A 22,066-nucleotide genomic window follows, 5' to 3' on the forward strand; every position below is an offset into this window, starting at 1 on the left:
TTTCCCTAAACTCAGATTTCAAAAGTCAGTTGCAGTTTGTGTTGGCCACAGTGCTTTCCTTTGATATAGTTCAGCAGTTTACTTTTCATTTTCTAAGACTGAATTTCTTATATCTACAATCATCTAAATGAGGGTGTGTTGACATAAATGAGAAGATCAAAGATTCAACTAATTGAAGAAGTTTCACATTTGAATTAGTCAGAGTTGTACGGAAATGTGGCTGAATCTAAGCAAATGATGAAACATTATGCATAATGATAATGATTTTGCAGATTGTTTATTGTTGCTAGTCAAGCACTAAAATAAGGTCTAAGTCCTGACCCTTCTTTTCCATGAATTTTCTCATAGCTAATAAAGGTTATGAAATTTGGACAGTTTGGTTTTCCCGTAGAGATGAATTTTTTTTTAAATATATTTTATTGATTTTTTACAGAGAGGAAGGGAGAGAGATAGAGAGTTAGAAACATCGATGAGAGAGAATCATCGATCAGCTGCCTCCTGCACATCTCCCACTGGGGATATGCCCGCAACCCAGGTACATGCCCTTGACCGGAATCGAACCTGGGACCTTTTAGTCTACAGGCCGATGCTCTATCCACTGAGCCAAACCGGTTTTGGCAAGTAGAGATGAATTTATTGAGATGTAGATTACTTTATACTTGATTGCTTGCTTTTCATTCTTTTTCCACTTTTTATCACAAGTACCTTCATTTATTCTGTATTCATATCACATAAAAAGTTACATATTTCTTTTGTAAAAAACTATTTAGAAAGAGTCATACCCATTGACTTTATTGACAGGTGTATATTATATGATCTCGTTGGTACCTAACATGTTTATTTTTGCTTGTTATTTGAGAGTCATTAAATACAGACACATAAGTAAAAAAGAGAAAAAAGAACCAAAACTTTCAGTGTCAAGGTTTTGTTGAAAGATTGTAGGATTTTATATACATTCCAGATTTGATAGCTTTCTCTGTTAATATTCCTCTGTATTTACTTTTAGTCCTGAAATAATTATTGTACCCCCAACTCCTACCCTTCAGACCCGTCAACAGGCACACAAATGCACCTGAAGCTTCAAAATGGAAATGTTGTATATTTATCTATTGAATGCATAAACAGGAATGTAAAGAAACAAGGTCACTTCAAAAATTATGATTTACATATACTCTGGCTGGATGGATTGTTGTCCTGTGCACCATAAGGTTGCAGGTTTGACTCCCAGTCAAAGCACACACCCAGGTTGTGGGTTTGATCTCTGGGTGCATACCAGAGGCAATCGATGGATGTTTCTCTCTCATCTCTCTCTCTCTCTCTCTCTCTCTCTCTCTCTCTCTCTCTCTCTCTCTCTCTCTCTTTCTCTCCCCCCCCCTCTAAAATCAATTAAAAAACAACAACACACATATCCTTGGCTGAGGATTAAAAAATAATTAATATTATTAAGGTCTAAGCTTATGAAATGGTAGGAAGGAGTGCAGATGATACTATTATTTTGAAATATGAGTCATACTTTATATTATGTCTTAAATCATGTCAAAATCTCCAGAACTTAACCTGGACATTAGGATAGAGACAGTATCTCCATTTTCCTTGATTCCAAACCATTTTAATTCATTTTGGCTCCCCATTTCTTGTGTGCATTTTTTAATCCTCTCCCAAGGATATTTTTCCATTGATTTTTAGCGAGAGTGGAAGAGAGAGAAAGACAGAGAAAAATATCAATGTGAGAGAAAGACATCGATTGGTTGCCGCCTGCATGAGCCCCAACCAGGGCCCGGGCCAGGGAGAAGCCTGAAACCAAAGTTTGTGCCCTTGCCTGGAATTGAACCTGGGACCCTTTAATCTGCAGGCCTATACTCTGTCCATTGAGCAAACTGTCCAGGGCAAGCACCCCATTTTTTATAGCAGGAGCTCTTAACAAGGGGAGTACATGAGAATTGCTCAAGGAGCTTCTAAAATATGCACATATTTGGAACCCATCATCAAAAACTCTTATTTTTTCATAGGAGTGGAAAGTGTATTTGACAAAAAACTTTTTCATTATTTCAGATGCCTCTGTGTCATGTTCCAACCAAATATTCTCATCCTGTCTCATGCCATTTCCTCCACTCATCTTCTGTTCTTCTCTAGCCATGCTAAACATAGGTATTTTATAAACAGTTTTATTCCACTTCTCTGTGCTTTTGTACATGTTGTTCCTACTCTCCTGTTTTCTCCATTCTAAGTCCCAAATCTGTCAAACAAATGCTTATCTTTCTAGATTCTCCTCTAATGACATGTCTTTCCTTACTCCCCCATGTTGAAATAGCCAGTCTGTATTTAGCATTAATATTTCATTACTTTTTTCGGTGTCCATCTCTTCCGTTAAATTCATGTAATTTATTTTGTTCTTGTTTATGTTAAATGACTATATGGATTAGTAAGTGAAAAGCCTGTTAGGAATTGAAATGTACAACTTTTTATGCTTATTATTTTTTAAGGTCATTATTAAATAGAGTTTCATGATCAACCACCAACACCTAGGTGGATACTGTATGTAATTTTATTTTTCATAATATATGGTACTATTTAAACATACATATTTATTTATTTTTCTTTTTTTTTACCCCCTTGTGTCTACAGGCGAAATCTCACAAAACTGTCCCTTATCTTCAGTCACATGCTGGCAGAAATCAAAGCAATCTTTCCCAATGGGCAATTCCAAGGAGATAATTTTCGTATCACTAAAGCAGATGCTGCTGAATTCTGGAGAAAGTTTTTTGGAGACAAGTAAGTAAAAATCATTTTCTGGTTTGGCTCCATCTTTGAAGAATGACTTAGTCCTTCCTCCATTTTCATATGGTATAGATTTTAGTTAGTAGTTTGAAAATTTACTTGAGTGTTTTTGATAAGTATTTTGATTGCTTATTTTTCTGTTCACTGACCACAAGTATACCTCAATAACTGAATAGTTTTATTTTATTACCGAATAAATATCAGTTATACAGCATTTATTTCATGATCATTCATTGAGTTAGTTTGCTCTAAGAAGTAGGCGTATGTAAAACAGTTTTTGTACATGAGATGCTCATAACTTTTTATAATTTAGTAAACACACAGGACATATGTACAAAATAAGAGACAAAAAAGATAATTATGAAGATGGTGTTATTAGTTGTTCTGACAGTTTAGCGGGGAGAGGTGCTTCAGAATTTCAGGAGTCAGGGGCTGCTTCCTAAAGGAGGTGGTGGTTAAGCTTGGTTAAGGCCTGAAATCCAGGTGGGAGGAGGCCTTAGAACCTTGATTCAAGCTTTCTTTGAATCATTGCACAGAAAGGACATATGTGTAGTAAACAAGGAATATAAGTAAGATAAAGATGTTTTCCTTTAGGTACTTCCTGCTCAGACTCAGGTGAGTGTGGTAAATAATAGGAGTTAGATGTTTGAAGCCAGTATAACTTAAAACTTACAAAATTTAAAAATAATTTGTTGGGAATTCCCAGTAGGTTGATCAATACCTGAACATCAGGAGGCAAATGTTTTCTTCTGTAACCTTTGAAGGGTCCCTTTGATGAGAGTGCACATCAAAATGCCCTTAATGAGGCAGAACCCCAGCTGAGTATTCAGGAGGAAGGGATTGCTTACACATGGATTATTGTTTTCATCCTGTAGTTAAAGGCCTATGTTTATACACTAACTGCGAAATGAGACATATAAAATGTTGGTATATGCTTTTGGTAGTCTTAGTTCTCTGATGCTGGTGAATTAACTGTAATATTGTCCTTGTTTTTTTCTTTAGGAAGTGCTATGTTTATCTATAGTTACCACCATGATTAGAATATACTTACAAAAGCAGAGCACATTTTATTACATACATAATTTTTGGGGTTTGAGATTGTGAAAGTCTTTTTCCCACTTCTTTTTTTTTTTTTTTAATTAAATCTTTATTGTTCAGATTATTACATTTGTTCCTCTTTCCCCCCCCCCCATAACTCCCCTCCTCCCAGTTCCCGCCCCACCCTCCGCCCTCACTCCCCACCCACTGTCCTCATCCATAGGTGCACGATTTTTGTCCAGTCTCTTCCCATATCTCCCACACCCCTTTCCCCCGCAAGAATAGTCAGTCCATTCCCTTTCTATGTCCCTGATTCTATTATAATCAACAGTTCATTCTGTTCATCAGATTATTAATTCACTTGATTCTTAGATTCACTTGTTGATAGATGCATATTTGTTGTTCATAATGTGTATCTTTACCTTTTTCTTCCTCTTCCTCTTCTTAAAGGATACCTTTCAGCATTTCATATAATCCTAGTTTGGTGGTGATGAACTCCTTTAGCTTTTCCTTATCTGTGAAGCTCTTTATCTGACCTTCAATTCTGAATGATAGCTTTGCTGGATAAAGTAATCTTGGTTGTAGGTTCTTGGTATTCATCACTTTGAATATTTCTTGCCACTCCCTTCTGGCCTGCAAAGTTTCTGTTGAGAAATTAGCTGACAGTCGCATGGGTATTCCCTTGTAGGTAACTGAGTTTCTTTCTCTTGCTGTTTTTAAGATTCTCTCTTTATCTTTTGCTCTTGGCATTTTAATTATGATGTGTCTTGGTGTGGTCCTCTTTGGATTCCTTTTGTTTGGGGTTCTCCGCGCTTCTTGGACCTGTAAGTCCATTTCTTTCACCAGGTGGGGGAAGTTTTCTGTCATTATTTCTTCAAATAGGTTTTCAAGATCTTGCTCTCTCTCATCTTCTGGCACCCCTATAATTCTGATGTTGGTACGCTTGAAGCTGTCCCAGAGGCTCCTTACACTATCCTCGCATTTTTGGATTCTTTTTTCATTTTGCTTTTCCGGTTGGATGTTTTTTGCTTCCTCGCATTTCAAATCATTGACTTGGTTCTTGCGCTCCTCTGGTCTGCTGTCGGGCGTCTGTATAATATTCGTTATTTCAGTCCGTGTGTGCTTAATTTCTAGTTGGTTCCCCAATATAAGATCGAGGGTCTTATTAGTTTTCGTGTAGATCTCATTAAGTTTATCGACAGCTTCTAAACAGTTCTTGAGAGACCTTAAAAGTGTGGTTCTGAACTCTATATCTTCCATTGACAATTTTGTCCTGTTTCTTTGTCTCCGCATTTTGATATGCTTCCTTGGTGTACCCCCTAGTGGTCTTTGTTCGAAGTCTTATAGTTAAATCTTGATTGTTGTAGCTAATTCCAGGGAGGGTTTGACCTCCAGGCCAAGTGGCTATGAGAATCAGCTGTGTCAGCAGTGAGAGAACTTCTGTCCTCTAGGGAGGTGCTAATCTAGCCTTTGCCTGAGGCTATCCGGCAAATGCCTCTGTGCAGGGCTTGGGCGGGGCGGGTCGCACAGGATCAACAGGGTGGGCCGGAGAGAGCAGTTATGGCGGCTCTCAGTCCTGTCCCCAGGGGCTCTGCCTCTCTGAGTCCCAGCACCCGCTGCAAAGCTGGGAGAGAAAGCTGCACTCGCTCTGACCGAAGCCAGACAGTCCCGCTTCTCCCGTTTGAGTCTGGGTCCCTAAAGACTCGCCCGGATCTGGTGCTCAGAGTCTGCGACTCCCTCCCGATTGAGAACAACAACCGCGCCCTCCGCCGCCAGCCCGCTCCGCGCACTCCGCACCTCAGAATTTGACTTCACCACTGCGCCTCCTCTGAGTGTCCGTGTGCGTTTCTCTTTCCTCCTAGTTGTAGGACTTCCACTCAGCCAGCGTTCCTGTGGTTCTGGGTGATGTCCGTTCCGTGTTTTAGTTTCACTTTTGAAGTAGTTGTTCAAAGCAGCAAACTCCGGCGTTAACCTATGCCGCCATCTTGGTTCTCCTGTTTTAATTATTCTTTTTCCCACTTCTTAAATACAATATATTTTGCATTATTTTTGGCACTAAAGGAGGAAATGCCACTATTGTCATTACTAGGGACATTCTGTAGTCCAGAAATCTAGCTATTTGCAATGCTCTGATATCCAGTCACAAATGAGGAATTAAAAAAGAAATGAGAATAATAGCCAAGAATGTATTAATTACATATTTGTGAATAGTAGAAAGGAGAAAGGTGTTGAGGAGTTCTGAGAGAAAAAGAAGACTTCTGGAAGTTGCAGTTCAAATGTCAACACTGAGAAGATTTCTGGAAGTCACAGTTCAAATGTCAACACTGAGCCTAATGCAAATTGTTTGGTTACCTTCAAAATAATTCTCATCTTAACATTTTAAGAAAATCTATAGGACAAATTGTGGCATTTCTTTTTGAAAACTGAAAAATTTAGTGAGTCATGAGATTACTTGTCAAAAGGTCAGTAAAAACTGGAAAGATTGCTCACACATTTTTCAAGAGAGGAGTTTGTTTTGTTGGCACCTTAAGCCACAGAACATTATGCATTTGAGACATCTTTATTTCCCCTTATTTATAGCCGTAGACATCAAGGAGCTGAAGTTTCTGTTCAACTGCTGCATGAGTGAAAGTGCCACTAAATTAAATGGGATTTCTTGAAATACCGATTAAATACTCTCTCTACCTCCCAAATCCTTGCACTTACATCTCCTGTCTTCACTTATTTAAGAAGCTGCTTAGTTTTTCTTTAACATTTTTACTTTTGGGATGAGAGCCAAAGTTAAAACTCCTTCTGGAATTCTGATATAGTTCTGTAGTCATCAAAATTAATGATTCTTTTAATAGATCATTGGAGAAACCATCTTTATATTCTCTGTGGGTTTTCAGCTTGTCGTTCCACAATATTTTATTGAACGCGAGTGAACAAATGAATGAATGATATAGCCTTTCAAAAGGTTGAATTCGTTTATCTTCCTTATGCTCTGATACTAGTTTGCATTTCACATAACTTAGTTCTTGCATGGAAGCATTCCTGTCATTTATCATTTATTCAGCTTTCCATTGAGGTCACGTGAGAATTCTTTTAATTGCCCTAACTTGCACCTTTGAACTTAAAGCAGCATTTTTGCCCCAGACAGAACCATTGAGGGGTTAGTTCCAAAAACCAGCCAAACAGATTATGATTTTTATAAAGCAGCTTTTAGCTTAAGGAGTATTGTGACTTTTTACCCCCAGAAGAACTATCAGTAAGAACAAATTAAGATTGACTTAAAATTGGGAAAAAACTATTTTTCAAAGGACATCGTAAAACTTCTACAGGCAATTTTAGGATTCAGGCCTTATAAAAACAGGCAGCAGACATAAAATCTTTAGGTGTCATGCCTAATGCTTACTTTCTCTGCTTCTCAACCTTTTTGAAGTCATGGCAGGGCCCATCTCCCTGCTCAGGACCCAAGCTCAGCTGTGCAGAGACCCGCCTGCTTGAGGTCCTGAGGGGATCAGTAGAACATGTTGTGTCAGGGTAAACTGGTTGGGGAGTTCTGTATTTGTTAGACTCTTATGCAAATGGATTGAATGTTTTCATAGTCAAGTTCTGCTTTTGCTTACTTAGTCATTGATCAGGAGATGGTAGAAATATGTAGGAAAAGAGAAGTGACATTATTGAATAAACTAGAGGCCTGGTGCATGACATTAGTGCACTCAAGGGGGTCCCTCAGCCAGACCTGCACCCTCTTGCAGTACGAGAGCCCTTGGGGGACATCCTTAGTGCTTCTGAGGAGGCAGGAGAGGCTCCTGCCACTGTGCTCGACAGCCATGAGCCTGGATTAGGACTTCTGGCTGAGCAGCGCTTCCCCTGTGGGAGCACACTATCCAGCAGGGGGAAGCTCCTGCATTGTGCGTCTGCCCCCCTGGTGGTCAGTGCGTGCCATAGCGACCGGTTGTTCCACCATTCAGTCGATTTGCATATTACCCATTTATTATATATGGTGATGATGTGTCTAAGTAAATTCTGCAAAGTGAGGCCAATACAAAACTGAATCTTTGTACTGTAGATTAATAATTTGTAATCTAGAAACTTTAGCATTAAGTTTCAAGAAATGTGTTACTAGCTTTTAAAGGAAAGACACATTAATATATTAGACTCTGGTGACATCATTTTTCTAAGCAGGTCAGATAGCAGTTACTGGGCTACTCCTACTAAGTACTTTTGACATTGTGGAGATTCAGACATGCATTTCTAACCAAATTATAATTCAACAAGAACCTTGGATTCTAACTCCTGAATATTCTTATATGTCCTCTCTTTCCCATCTTTGCTTCAAGTTCTGTTCTTCAATTTCAAATTCAGATTCTTTTCTGACATTGTGGTGGGTCTTCCTGTCTTCTGTAACAACCTATCCAGTTGTTTTTCTTAGTGAGACCAGCGACCTTTCTAAAAAGTAGAACTAATCATTCTATTTTGTTTTCCTGAAGTACTTCTATAAATCCTTATTGATTCTGGGTTAAAGTCTAAAATCCCATTAACTTGAGAAACTTTAGGAACTATTCTTTCCAGCTTCATCTTTTTGTACCCAGCTCATCCTCAAAGAAATAAAGTATCCATCACTCTACACTTATTTCCTAATGTGCATCTTCTCCCCCCCACCCCAACTCTCCTATCCCCCCACCTGATTGTGTTTGTTTCTCTTTTTTGCATTTACTGGGTGGGAAACCAGTTTCCCATGATCTGCCCAGTGTTGCCACTTTGAAAGCTTTCCTTGACTATGCTAATCTAAGGTGGACACCATTGCTCTATGCTTTCAGATACCCGTGCTCACATCTGTCATACTAGACCACAGTGGACTTCTTAGATGTTTGCATTTCCCCGTAGACTAGGAGGGTTCCTTGAAGGCAGGAACGATGCCTTACTCATTTTTCTTTTCTCAGAGCCTGGCACATATCCTGGTATGTGTAGGCACTAATAAATGTTATCAGACTGTATAAATAATTGAATGGGTAGGTGGATGGGTGATATATATTTCTGATCAATATTTTCAATGACTTTATTCTCTGCAAATTGTTGTTTTTATCATCAGTTCCCAGAGTTCTACTCCCTGAATGCCTCTTTCCCTCTTTTTTACCATCCTAGATTTTGACACCCTTCTTCAAATCTAGCTTAGAAATCCCCCTATTGTGGTTGTTCTCAATAATGTACACCCTATTATGCATTCAACTTTAATTACTCCATGCTTTGTGTTCCTATTATGTTTTAAATACATCTATATTATTGAATGTTTATTATGTGGGTCTTTCCACTTGACTATGAAGTACTTATTGATTTTTTATTCAGAAATTAGTGAAAAAATTTATTAGAGTTATATGTTGAACTCTGTATTTATTGCTTTCATACAAGCTAACCCTATTTTTAATATAATGTTGAATAACAAATGTTAATGAAGAGTCTAGCAGTCTATTCAGTAGAGAATGGGATCTTTGGGACTGAATTGTTCTGGTGTCTGCTGTAGGGAAAGATGCAATGTAATATAATGTTTAATATAATGTTTAAATGGTTATTGAATTAGTCCTTTTGGTATTGTAGTATACTTAGCAGTGATAGTTGAGTTCCTGGCATATTTTTCCAGCATTTAAGTTCTCTCTTCCTTTACTTATGTCCTCCTGTTCTTGAGTGAAGTGGATTATTTGGCTCTTTCCTGACACATCAGCAATTGTAGGTTTCTGTGTCCTTACTTTTATTGCTCTTTTTCAGTGAAAATTTTTATAATCTTTGTCAACAGAGTTATTACTAATCTTTCAATGTTCACCTCACTATTGTTCTCTCCTTATTGTTGTTACTAGATATCTTTTTTAAACTCTTCTAAGCTCTTGCTTAGTCCCTGACATTATTTTTGTTGTTTCATTAAGATTATTTGTACAGTTATCTTTTTGTTAGACTATAAGCTCCATGAAATCAGGCTTATTTATTAATCTTTGAATTTCCTGAAGTAGCTCAACACAGTGTCTCATGTTTAGATTTTCAGAAACTGTTGTTCGTTTAATTGAAATGAGTTAAGGATACATGCCCTGGTTGTGGGCTCAATCCCCAGTATGGGGCATGCAGGAGACAGCTGATTGATGATTCTCTCTCATCATTGATGTTTCTATGTCTCTCTTCCTCTCCCTTTTGTTCTGAAATCAATAAAAAAATATATTTTAAAAAATAAATAAAATTGTATGTATCCCTGTATAAAAGTAGGGTAGAATGTAAGGAACTGACCTGTTAACCAGGGGCGGAGATCTATTTAAAGCTCAGTTCATTGCCTCTCCCTTTGGTTTCCTGGGGAAGTGGTATGGACCTCCTTTGGTTTCCTGTATTTTCACTTTTAACAAGAGACAAAGGACAATGGTTGCTTTACCTTCCCAATGAGTGAGATGCTTGTTTTTCTAGCGTATTAATGATCAGTTTTCCCTCTAGTCAAACAAGAGGCAACTTAGTCATATTTAATTAAAGGGGGGGTTGCACAATAGAAATTAAGGACTTTTACAAGGAAACTGCAGCAAGAGCTCTAGAGAGCAAGGGAAAAAAAACTAAAATACAACTCGAGGAGTGCATTTCAATATTTCTATTTAGTCAAATATTATTACCTGTTTTTTAAAAAAATCAAGGTATCTTTATGTCAATGAGGAAAATAAAATTTTAAGTCTGTTTTGTTCAACTCATCCTAACATAGATCCTAGATATAAAAAGCAAAGAAAATGCCAAATTATAATTTTCTTTCTTTTAAGAAGTATGTATTTAATTTTAGGAGGACAGTATATTAAAAAATGATAGATACTTAAAATCACTTTGTCCCATTAGGAAAGTTCCTGAGGAATTATTTACTAGACTGGTCAAGAATGCTCAGGCCCGTGGAGGAGCTGGTATTGCGTGTGGGTTGCACAAATGTTAATGAAGAGTCTAGCAGTCTATTCAGTAGAGAATGCGATCTTTGGGACTGAATTGTTCTGGTGTCTGCTGTAGAGAAAGATGCAATGTAACTTCAAGGTTATATAATTGCCATTCATTTTCCCCACTTCCCCTCCTTTTTTCCTTCTCTCTCTAGTTGAGCCCTGCAATAAATGACATGTACCTCACTAAATCACCAAGATTTAGGTTCTGGTTCTCATTTTTAAAATCTCATTTATTAGAACAAAGCATATGTTTAGAGAATGGACACAGTTTAGCTAAGCTCACAAGCTGATCTGTAACTCTGTAACCAGAGTAATGTTTTTTGTTTTGTTTTTTTAATTTACCACGATTAATGCCACTCTTAGGCAGATGAGGGTACTTGTGTCACTGTAGATAAATTATATGTGGAGCCATATCATATCCAGAACATTTCTTGGTGAACATGGAAATCGCTATAAGAATTGCCTGCCTCTAGGACTAAAGTAATTGTTATTCTCTCTCTTGGACTTTGCTCTGAAAGACTTGTCCATTTCTGCCCTGTTGGACTACCTTTTCCATATGCAAAGTTGCATTTTTTTAAACTTTCTTTGGAGGCCTGAGAAAAATGGGGACCATTGATTGGTTTTAAGTGGGTCACTATTGCTGAATATGGATAATGAATTTGAGCAGTGGTTTCTAAACCCATTCCAATTGAATCACTTATTATTAAGAACTTTTTGAGAATATCTGCCTGCCTGTCAGTCTCTTATTAAATTAAAAAAATAACGACTTTCACAGCTGAAAGCTTTTTAAAAAAGAAAGGGTTTATTGAGTGAGCCATATGCTATTCATTATGGGACCAAGTTCTAGGGCAAAGCCTAAACCACAGTAGCATGGCTAGGTAGAAAAGACAAACATGTCCATTGTCTTAGAAATGATTGTTACCTTGTACATTTATATTTTGGAGAAGAAAAGTATAAGTTGTGTGGAAAAACTTATATTGGTTATAGATAAGGGGAGTGGGAAAATGTGGAGTAGCACAGTTTTATTATAGGTGCAAAATCTGTAAGAAATACTAATTTTTGTTGTTGTTGTTAATCCTCACCCAAGGACATTTTTTTTTTTTTTTGCAGCCATCAAAAGGAATTTTAATATCTTTAGATACTATGGAGTGATTCTCACAGTATTTTTTTCTTTTTTTTAAAAATAAATCTTTATTGTTCAGATTTTTACAGTTGTTCCTCTTTTTTCCCCCCATAGCTCCCCTCCACCCAGTTCCCACCCCACCCTCTGCCCTTACCCCCCCCCCATTGTCCTCATCCATAGGTGAATGATTTTTGTCCAGTCTCTTCCCACCCCCCCCCACACCCCTTCTCCCCCCACCCCTCGAGAATTGTCAGTCCACTCCCTTTCTATGCCCCTGATTCTATTATATTCACTAGCTTACTCTGTTCATCAGATTTTTTATTCACTTGATTTTTATATTCACTTGTTGATAGATGTGTATTTGTTGTTCATAATTTTTATCTTTACCTCTTTCTTCTTCCTCTTCTTAAAGAATACCTTTCAGCATTTCATATAGTACTGGCTTGGTGGTGATGAACTCCTTTAGCTTTTTCTTATCAGTGAAGCTCTTTATCTGACCTTCAATTCTGAATGATAGCTTTGCTGGATAAAGTAATCTTGGTTGTAGGTTCATGCTGTTCATCACTTTGAATATTTCTTGCCACTCCCTTGTGGCCTGCATAGTTTCTGTTGAGAAGTCAGCTGACAATTGTATAGGTACTCCCTTGTAGGTAACTGACTTTTTCTCTCTTGCTGCTTTTAGGATTCTCTCTTTGCCTTTTGCCCTTGGCATTTTAATTATGCTGTGTCTTGGTTTGGTCCTCTTTGGATTCCTTTTGTTTGGGGCTCTCTGCACTTCCTGGACTTGGAAGTCTATTTCTTTCACCAGGTAGGGGAAGTTTTCTGTCATTATTTCTTCAAATAGGTTTTCAATATCTTGCAGAGTCTCTCTCTTCTTATGACACCCTTCGGATGTTGGGACGCTTGAAGTTGTCCCAGAGGCTCCTTACACTATCTTGATAGTTTTGGATTCTTTTTTCTTTTTGCTTTTCCAGTTGGGTGTTTTTTGCTTCTTTGTATTTCAAATCTTTGACTTGATTCTTGGGATCCTCTTGTCTGCTGTTGGATCTCTGTATATTATTCTTTATTTCAGTCAGAGTATGCTTAATTTCTAGTTGGTCCTTTTTCATATCCTCAAGGGTCTCACTAAATTTATCGGCGGTTTCTAGATAATTCTTGAAAAACCTTATAACCGTGGTTTTGAACTCTATGTCCAGTACTTTGCTTTCCTCCATTTCTGTCATTTGTGATTTGTTTCTTTGTCTCCACATTTTTTATGCTTCCCTGTGTTGATAGAGTGGCTTTCTGTGCTAGGTGTCCTATAGGGCCCAGTGGCTCAGCCTCCCCAATTACCTGGGGTGGACACTCTTGGTGCACCCCTTTGTGGGCTGTGTACACAGTCTTGTTGTAGTTAAGCCTTGATTGTTGTAGGTATCACTGGGAGGAATTGACCTCCAGGCCAATTGTCTGTGAGAATCAGCTGTGTCTACAGTGGGAGAACTCCTGTGCTGAAGACACCCTTATGGGGCAAGACATGCTTCAAGTGGGGCTTTGGTGCTCACTGAGTCTGCCCCCTGAGTGTGTCCCTTATGTAATCTGGATGGTCCCACTCTGATCACTGGGTACTCAGGCTATTGGATCTCTAAGGAGGTGCTAATTTAGCCTCTGCCTGAGGCTACCCAGCAGGAGCTACGGCGAGATTTGCAGGATCCTCTTCCTTATTTGGGTTTTGGAGGTGCCCAGATGAGGCCCAGCTATGAAGCAATGCAAGCTGCTGTGAGGCCTTGGGCCTTCTTTTGGATGTTCTGGGTCTTTCTGACCCAGCTGCAGTTTGTTAGGTAATTTTAGATCTCAAAGAGCCAGGCCCATTCATATGCAAAAGCCTCTGCGCACAACTTGGGTGGGGCGGGGTCTCAGGGAATCAACAGGGCAGAGCAGACAGTTATGGCTGATCCTCAGTTCTGCCCTAAGAGGTCCAGGATCTCAGTGCCCTGATAATCGCTGCAAGCACCTCTGAGAGAAAGCCACCCTCAAGTTCTGCTGGCTGCCAGACAGTTCTGTTTCTCCTTGTATGAGTCTGGGTCCCCAGAGACTCGCCTGGAACTGGAGTCAGGGCCATTGGGAGCTTGTGCCTCCCTTCCAATTGCAAAAGGCACCGGCGTCCTCTGTTGCCAGCCCCTATCCGCACGTGCTTGAGCTTCCGTACCCCTGCACTTTACTTCCGCAGCTCCTCTGAGTCTCAGTGTGCTTTCCTCTTTCCTTCTAGTTGTAGAATTTCCACTCTGTCAGCCTTTCTGTGGTTCTGGATGATGTCTGTTTTGTCTTTTAGTTGTATTTTTGAAGTGGTTGTGCGAGGCAGCAATTTCAGGTGTTTACCTATGCCGCCATCTTGGTTTCTCTCCCAAGGACATTTTTTCCCCATTGATTTTTAGAGAGAGTGGAAGGGAAGGAGGGAGGAAAAGGAGAGAGACATATTGATTGGTTGCCTCCTGTACTCGCCATTGGGGCCAGGATGAACTTGCAACCCCAGTATATCCCCTTGACTGGGAATCAAACCCATGACCCTTTGGTTGGTGGGCTGACACTCTAATCTTGGACCACACTGGCCAAGGCAGAAATACTACTTCTGATTGGTCATAGCCTACAGTTCTGAAAGTTTATGCATGTGCAGGATGCTGTGGCACCTGGTGGTCATTACAGAAGTTGATTCAAAGTTCTAGCACATATTCAGGAATATGAGCAGTCTTTAGTTAGTTGGCCTACAGCTATCACATGAGGTTATTGAGAAAATCAGGAATAATGTTAAGCTATTTTCCTTGTTTTTTTAATCTTGTAAAAAATGTTTAATTCTAAATTTAAGTTTAGAAATGGAAAAATGAGAATACTTGTCCATTATACAGAGATATAATGCTTGACTTGTAATATAGACAAAATGTTATGAACTTTTTTGACAGAGAAAAATATCTATCAGAAATATCCAGCATCTGTGTCTTTCTGTATGGGAGTTGGGCATTTTCACTTATGAGGAAGAATAGTTAGATCTAGTTATGCCTCTCCTTGGTAACCATGGTTATCATCCTGTCCATGATTAGTTAATTGTAAGGGGACTGTTTGACTAGAGAGGTTTTGATATTATCTTTCTGTGGGTTACTGGAAACAGTTGTTTTTCTCTTAGTGATGGAAAAGCAAGAGCAGTAATAGCCTGTTAAAAAATCTATTTGCATGTCCTTTAACAAATAGTCATAACAACAACAACAACAAAAAGATTGGATTTAAGGAATATGTAAAATACCAACACATGTAGGAGTCACAGAACTAATATTTTGCTTCCATAATGAAAATAAAAATATCAAATATCTTTTGAATGTTCCATTATCTTTAGAACAAAGCTAGTCCTCAATTTAAAGGTACTGACACTGAATATGTCTTTGTTGATCAAGGTGAATTCAGATGACATTGAAAATAAATGGGTTAATAGAGAGAGAACAGGTTTTCATTTTGTTTAAAGTCAAGATGACATTTTATGTCCTTGAGCTGGAAGGGATTTTAGACAGCTACCACCATCACCACCACCTCAGCAACAACACATATATCATGATTTCCTTATTTATAGTATGGCAGGTACTTTGTCCTTTCCCACATTCCTTTCTCTCTTTTTAATCTTAGATTTTTTTTTAATGTCAATTTTTAAAAAGTTTAAAGTTTAATATACATACAGAAAAGTACACAAATCAGAAATGTAGGGTGAGGAATTTTTATGAAGTGAACACACCAGTGTAAATGCCACCTATATAAGGTAATAACATATTATTATCTGCAGTGTAGAATCCACCTTCTCCCAACCCTTCATTTCTTCCCATGCATTCACTGCTTGTCCATGGTATCCTAACTTCTGTCATCATGAAATCATATAGTTGAAATCATGTAATTATACTCTTTCAAAAAAATATGGCTTCTTTCACTCTTTATTATGTTATGGAATTCATCCACGTTCATGCATGTAGCTACAAGGTCATTTATCCCCCATACCCTATACCCTTTTCTGCTGCCCCCCTCTCTCCCACCCCCGCTCTGGTAATCTCCATACTGTTGTCTGTGTCTATGAGGGTTTTGTTGTTGTTTGTGGGTTTTTTATTTTGTTTTGCTTTATCCCTTCACCTTTTGCACCAGCATGCAACCCCCCTCCCTTCTGACAGCTGTCAGTCTCTTCTCTATACACACTGTCTTAATTAACTTCAAGAGTATAAACGTATCAGTGTTGTTTTTATTTATGATTGGCTTGATTTTTCTTGGCTCTTGACATTTTCCTATTAAGTTTCGAATTGGCTTTTCAGTTACCAGCTGTAAAATTATCTTTTAGAATTTTTGATTGGGCTTATATTAAATATAGGAATTATTTTGGTGAGAATTCACATCTTTTCTGTGTTGAATCTGCTAATTTATTTATGAGTTAAAAATAAAACTTGTGGCCTTTTTTGAACTTGTGATTTCATGAAAATATTTTGCCTTTCTTTGGGTATCAATTTCCTAACATTTTCGTCTTTATTTCCTTATACTTTTACTAGGGGCCCGGTGCACGAAATTCGTGCACTGGGTGTGTGTGGGGGGGAGTGTCCCTCAGCCCAGCCTGCCCCCTCTCACATACTGGGAGCCCTCAGGCATTGACCCCCATCACCCTCCAATCGCAGGATCGGCCCCTTGCCCAGGCCTGACGCCTCTGGCTGAGGCATTCGGCCCGGGCAGCGGGGACCCTCAGCTGCAGCGGCCCCACGATCGTGGGCTTCGCTTTAGGCCCAGGCAAGGGACCCCTAGCTCCCAGGACTGCCAGCTTCGACCATGCCCAGCTCCCATCGCTGGCTCCACCCCTACTTCCTGCTATCACTGGCCAGGGAGGAAAAGGCACCTGATTCTCTGATCATGGCTGGGGGGCAGGGCAAAGGCGACCCCAGGGCCACCTTTGCCCTGCCCCCCAGCTCTTAGCTCCCCCCTGGGTTTCCAATCACTGTCAGTGGCAGGGGGCTTCTTCCTGCTTTCCCTTTCGCCTCCCTGCATTGTGCCTGCATATGCAAATTAACCGCCATCTTGTTGGCAGTTAATTTGCATATAGCCCTGATTAGCCAATGAAAAGGGTATTGTCGTACACCAATTACCATTTTTCTCTTTTATTAGTGTTGATCTTAAAACTGTAGAATGTTCCAATAAGTGTTATATTACTTTGTATCTTATATCTGTCTCTAAGTGTGTATGTATGTTTATATTGTGGCTTCCCTTATCTTTTATTAGCTTTATTCCTATTTATTTGAAATTTTCAAATGCTATTGTAAAAGTCAAGTATTTTTAAGTCTTATTTTCTAGTATGTATTGTTTATATATAGAAATGCAACTAATATTTATGTATTGTTCTTGTATTCAGCAAGCATGTTGAAGTCTCTTATTGCTTCTCATAGTTTAATCTGAAAATTCTTCTGTAGTTCCTACATAAAACACCATGTCATAAGAAAATACTATTCTTATTTTTTTAATTTATTCTCCTAATGATTCCATAATATATTTTAAAATGGTTTTAGTATATCTTTTTTTCTTTAAGCTATCAGAGCATATTAGAAATTAGAAAAAATAAGGTAATCACTTATAATTCTACCACTGTTCATTTATCATCACTTAAAATCTGTGTTGATCTCTGCAGACATTCTAGATAGTGTGTACCATTGGATCATAAAGGACATATAAATTTTTAAAATGCTATTTGCATTTAATATTAGGCCACCAGCACTTTTCCATGTCAATACATATTTTTCTGCATGCTTATTAATTGCTATAAAATATTCTAATCTATGGATATATTATGTCCTTTGATTTTTCTATTATGAAAAATACTGTGAAGACACTTATGAATGAGTCTTTGTACTGCTGTGTGTGTGTGTGTGTGTGTGTGTGTGTGTGTGTTTGACATAATTTTCTTAGGTGAAATCCCTAGAAGTAGACTCTTGAATTCAAATGTATAGCCTTTTGAAACTTGCTGTCAAATTCCCTTCTAGAAATGCTGTGTAAATTATGATTCATTCACACCAGAAGTACACTAAAGTTCCTGTTTCCAAACACCCTGGCCTTTGTTGAGATTCACACCTTAAGTATGTGATTTTCCCCCATGTGAGATAAAAATAAAACCTATGGCTCTTTTTGAACTTGTGGTTTCATGAAATTGTTTTGTCTTTCTTTGGGTATCGATCTTCTAACATTTTTGTCTTCCGTATACTTTTGTATTAAAACTGCAGTATCTTCAAAGTAGAAGATCTAATACCCCTCTCCACTTTTAAGGAGGAGGAGATAAGCCTCGAAGGTCAAGTGACTTGTCAGTGGCTGGTCTGCTGACCTCATTGCAGTTTTGTTTCTGTGTATCAATTTGGTCTATTTTCTCTGAAAGGACACTCAGTTTTCAAGATTTTAAAATAGAATTATTTTGTTTTTATAATAGACCAGCATCCATTATCTAATAACAGAATTATAGTATAGCCTTATATTTATCAAGTTTCTGTCTCTCCTGACATTATATGAACCTACTATCATTTTTTAAAAAGTCATCAAAGATTTCTATGTAGTAGGCGAATGGTAGTACAGTCAAATGTCTAGACTCCTTCTCTGTGAAACACCCTCATGAAACATTCCCTTGACTTCCCAGGACACAGTTTAATTTGAAAACACAACTTTTAGTTGCATACTTCATTTGTCTTGGGAAAAGATAAATAAAATGCAATTTCTGTTCTCATGTATCTCCATCCATGGCACATGCATCCTTTTCTGTGATAACCTTAGCACATGCCACACTATAATTTATTTAGAAGTCTTTTCACCTATTAGTTTGTGAATTTATTTATATTTCCTTTCAGGAATCTAGCACAATTCCTGACATATGTAAGGTCTTTTTTGGGAAAATCACTTAACCTCTTTAAGCCTCAATTTTTCTATCTGTATCATGAAGTTAAGTATGTGTCTCTTAGTGTTACTGTTTCAAACTCAAGTTGTATATATAAAGAACTTAACTTGGTGATTGGCAGTTTATAAGTAAGCCATCAGTAAATGGCAGCTCTTATTCCTATTGGAAGTCTAAAGACCTGGAAATCATACTATTATTACAAGTATCTGGCTCCTATTGGTCTTGTATTCCATTCTTTGTGGATTGACAGTTACTTGTGCTTTGCAGTGGATTTGAAAGTTAATTCAACTTGTGGTTGATAATTATAAGTGGTAAAAGGACAGATTAAAATATTCTGGATTGATGAGATATTAAAGCTTAAATGGCATTTGTATGTCCTCTCTTTCTTTTCCTTTTCTTCCTCTTTCCTTTTCCTCGGTCTCAGCACACTGATACTGTTGTGTATTTGTAAGACAATTCACCATTAATGTTTTTTTCTCACTTTCTTCATCTCTAAGGAGAGAGGTAGTAGAAACCACCACTCTGTCTTGTTGTTACAGTTTAATTTAAAGATGGGAAAAGTCACCTTCCCTCCTGTCCCCCAAGATACATCAGGAATTAATGTGGTAGCAACTTGAAATCCTCTTTGGAAAGTTTAGATCCTTAGTATAACAGATTTAAACAAAATTTTAAAAGTTGTCATTGTACTCTGTTTCTGTTTTTCACTCATGATCCCCCCACCTCCCAACCATTCCCCCCATCTTATCCCTATGGTGGGTATTTGGCTCAGCTGATCAAAGGAAGAGTATTTGTTATACAAACTTCTGTGTATAGTAGTTAACCAAATATTGCCCTTCTTAATTCCTGTTACTTCTTAATTAAAATTCTAGCAAATGCTTGTTTGAACATTAGGTTTATCACAAGTGAATTATGAGAAAGTCTGATTTACCCAAGTATTGTGGAAACATAGCTTGCCCCTTTATAAATTTCTAGAGGCCCGGTGTAATTTGTGCACTGGGTGGGTGTCCCTCAGCCCAGCCTTCACCCTCTCTAATTTGGGACCCCTTGGATTTCCCTCTCACAATCCAGGACTGCTGGCTTTCAACCGCTCAGCTGCCTGCCTGACTGCCTGATCACCCACTAATCACTCCCCTGCCAGCCTGATCAACGCCTAACTGCTCCCCTACTGGCACGATCTCCCCCAGCTGCCCTCCCCTGCTGGCCCGGTCACCCCTAACTGTCCTCCCATGCTGACCTGGTATCCCCTAACTGCCCTCCTTGCAGGTCTGGTCCCCCCCCTAACTGCCCTCCCTCCCCTGCAGGCCCAGTTGCCCCCGACTGCCCTCCCCTGCTGGCTGGTCACCCCCAACTGCCCTCTTCTGCTGGCCTGGTTGCCCCCAACTGCCCTCCCTTACCAGCTTGGTCACCCTCAACTGCCCTCCCCTGTAGGCCTGGTCCCCTCAAACTGCCCTCCCCCACAACTGCCCTCCCCTGCCGGCCTAGTCACCCCTAACCTCCCTGTTGGCCTGGTCGCCCCTAACTGCCCTCCCCTGCAGGCATGGTTCCCCCCAACTGCTGTCCCCTGCCTGCCTGGTCGCCCCCAACTGCCCTCCACTGCCAGCCTGGTCTCCTGCAACTGCACTCCCCTGCCAGCCTGGTCGCCCGCAACTGCCCTCCCCTTCCGGCCTGGTTGCCCCCAACCCTCCCCTGCTGGCCCTGTCACTCCAAACTGCCCTCCCCAGCCGGCCCAATCGCCCCCAACTGCCCTCCCCTTTCCTCTGGGCCTGGTTGCCCCAGCTGCTCTGTCCTGCTGGCCCAGTCATCCCCAATTGCCCTCCCTTGCTGGCCTGGTCACCTCTAACTGCACCCCCTGCAGTCCTGGTCCCCCCAAACTGCCCTCCTCTGCTGGCCTCTCCTGCTGGGCTGATCGCCCACAATTTCCCTCTCCTGCCGACCATCTTGTGCCTATGTGGGGGCAGCCATCTCGTGTGAGGGTGTGACAGTCAATTTGCATATCACCTCCTTATTATATAGGATTATTCCAAAGTGCTTTGTTAAACTACAATTTTAGAAATTTGTACATTTTTAAAAAATAATTTGTTTTGGGAAATCATTGACTATTCAAAAGAATTATGATCTGCAGGTACCTTAAATATTGGGGTGAGGATTTTTTTTATAATAATATTATTAACAGTGTCTATTTAGTCAATTTATTTTTATACTTTATTTGCAAGACACATTTTTTAAAGATCTCTATACAAAAGATAAAACATATTCCATTCTTAAATCAGTAGTTCTTTAATTTTTTTTACATTGAATATCATGGCTCATGTCCCTCTTGTGTGTTGAATATTTAGAACTTTAATATGGAAAAGGAAATGTGCTTCTTAGTTGTCACTACTTCTACTGTAACTGTAATGAAGCTGGACAAGTGCATATTTGCACTTCACTATAAATCAATAGCCTTCTAATATTATCAAAAGTTTTCCTTGTTCTTTTAAAACAGCACCATTTTGGTAACCTTAATCAGAGCCTGATGCATGTTTCTTCTAAATGGTGTCTGATGTGGTGTTTCTCTTCGGTACTCTGTGGTTTCCTGTTTTTTTCATACATAGAGAAAAAGCTTTTGATGTATTCAGGCTTATATTTTTTTCTTTTAATGTTATAGCAAACCTAAATTTTCTTGTGACTGCAGCATGGCATTGTAAGCCTCGCTCCATTCATTTATTCATCTTGCCACAGACTGCTCCTTCTATGGAATTCCTCCAGCATTTCCTTAAGCATTCTGCCTCTACGTATATTCCTTTGCATTACAATCTTACTTATACCCTGCAAATGTGCTTTTCAAGGAGGGAGATGATATTTTGTATTTGTATACTTAGATTTCTGCACAGAAATATGCCTTGCCTTAGCAATTAATAGATACACTAGACCAGTGACTTTGAGCGTGTTGTCCTCAGAACAGCAGCACCAGCATCTTTTGGGAACTTGTTAGAACTGGAGGTTCTCAGAGCCCACCCCAGTCATCTTGAATTAGAATATCTTGAGTTGAGGGTCAGCAATTTCTGTATTACCAATCTCTTTAATAATTCTGATGCATGCTCAAGTTTGACCACCACACAGTAGATACTTATTGAATGAATATGAAAGTTGTACATTTGTGGTGATGCTTTCCAGGAGGATTGGTACAGGATGTAGCCAATTTAGTCTGTTCTGCTTGAATCTTATTTCTCAGGAGATACTGGTAAAGAAAAGCCTAAGATTTAAATATATGCAATCTTATAAGAGGGTATGTATAACCTTTAT

At 39.1% G+C, this 22,066-nt stretch overlaps 1 protein-coding gene across 9 annotated transcripts in view; it reads left to right on the forward strand.

Annotated features, from left to right (window-relative positions):
• CBLB (Cbl proto-oncogene B) overlaps positions 1-22,066 on the forward strand; it is a 247,443-nt gene that overhangs the window by 109,027 nt on the left and 116,350 nt on the right. For 5 of the 9 annotated variants that reach the window (XM_059687925.1, XM_059687931.1, XM_059687932.1 and 2 more), the window contains exons 4-5: positions 2,053-2,148; positions 2,626-2,772. In XM_059687925.1, the coding sequence (XP_059543908.1) occupies positions 2,053-2,148; positions 2,626-2,772 (243 nt within the window). Of the gene's footprint in view, positions 1-2,052; positions 2,149-2,625; positions 2,773-22,066 lie in introns of those variants that run through there. The other 4 variants (XM_059687927.1, XM_059687929.1, XM_059687930.1 and 1 more) reach the window with 2 other exon arrangements.

This window comes from Myotis daubentonii, chromosome 3 (assembly GCF_963259705.1).
Source record: "Myotis daubentonii chromosome 3, mMyoDau2.1, whole genome shotgun sequence".
Lineage (NCBI taxonomy): Eukaryota > Metazoa > Chordata > Mammalia > Chiroptera > Vespertilionidae > Myotis > Myotis daubentonii.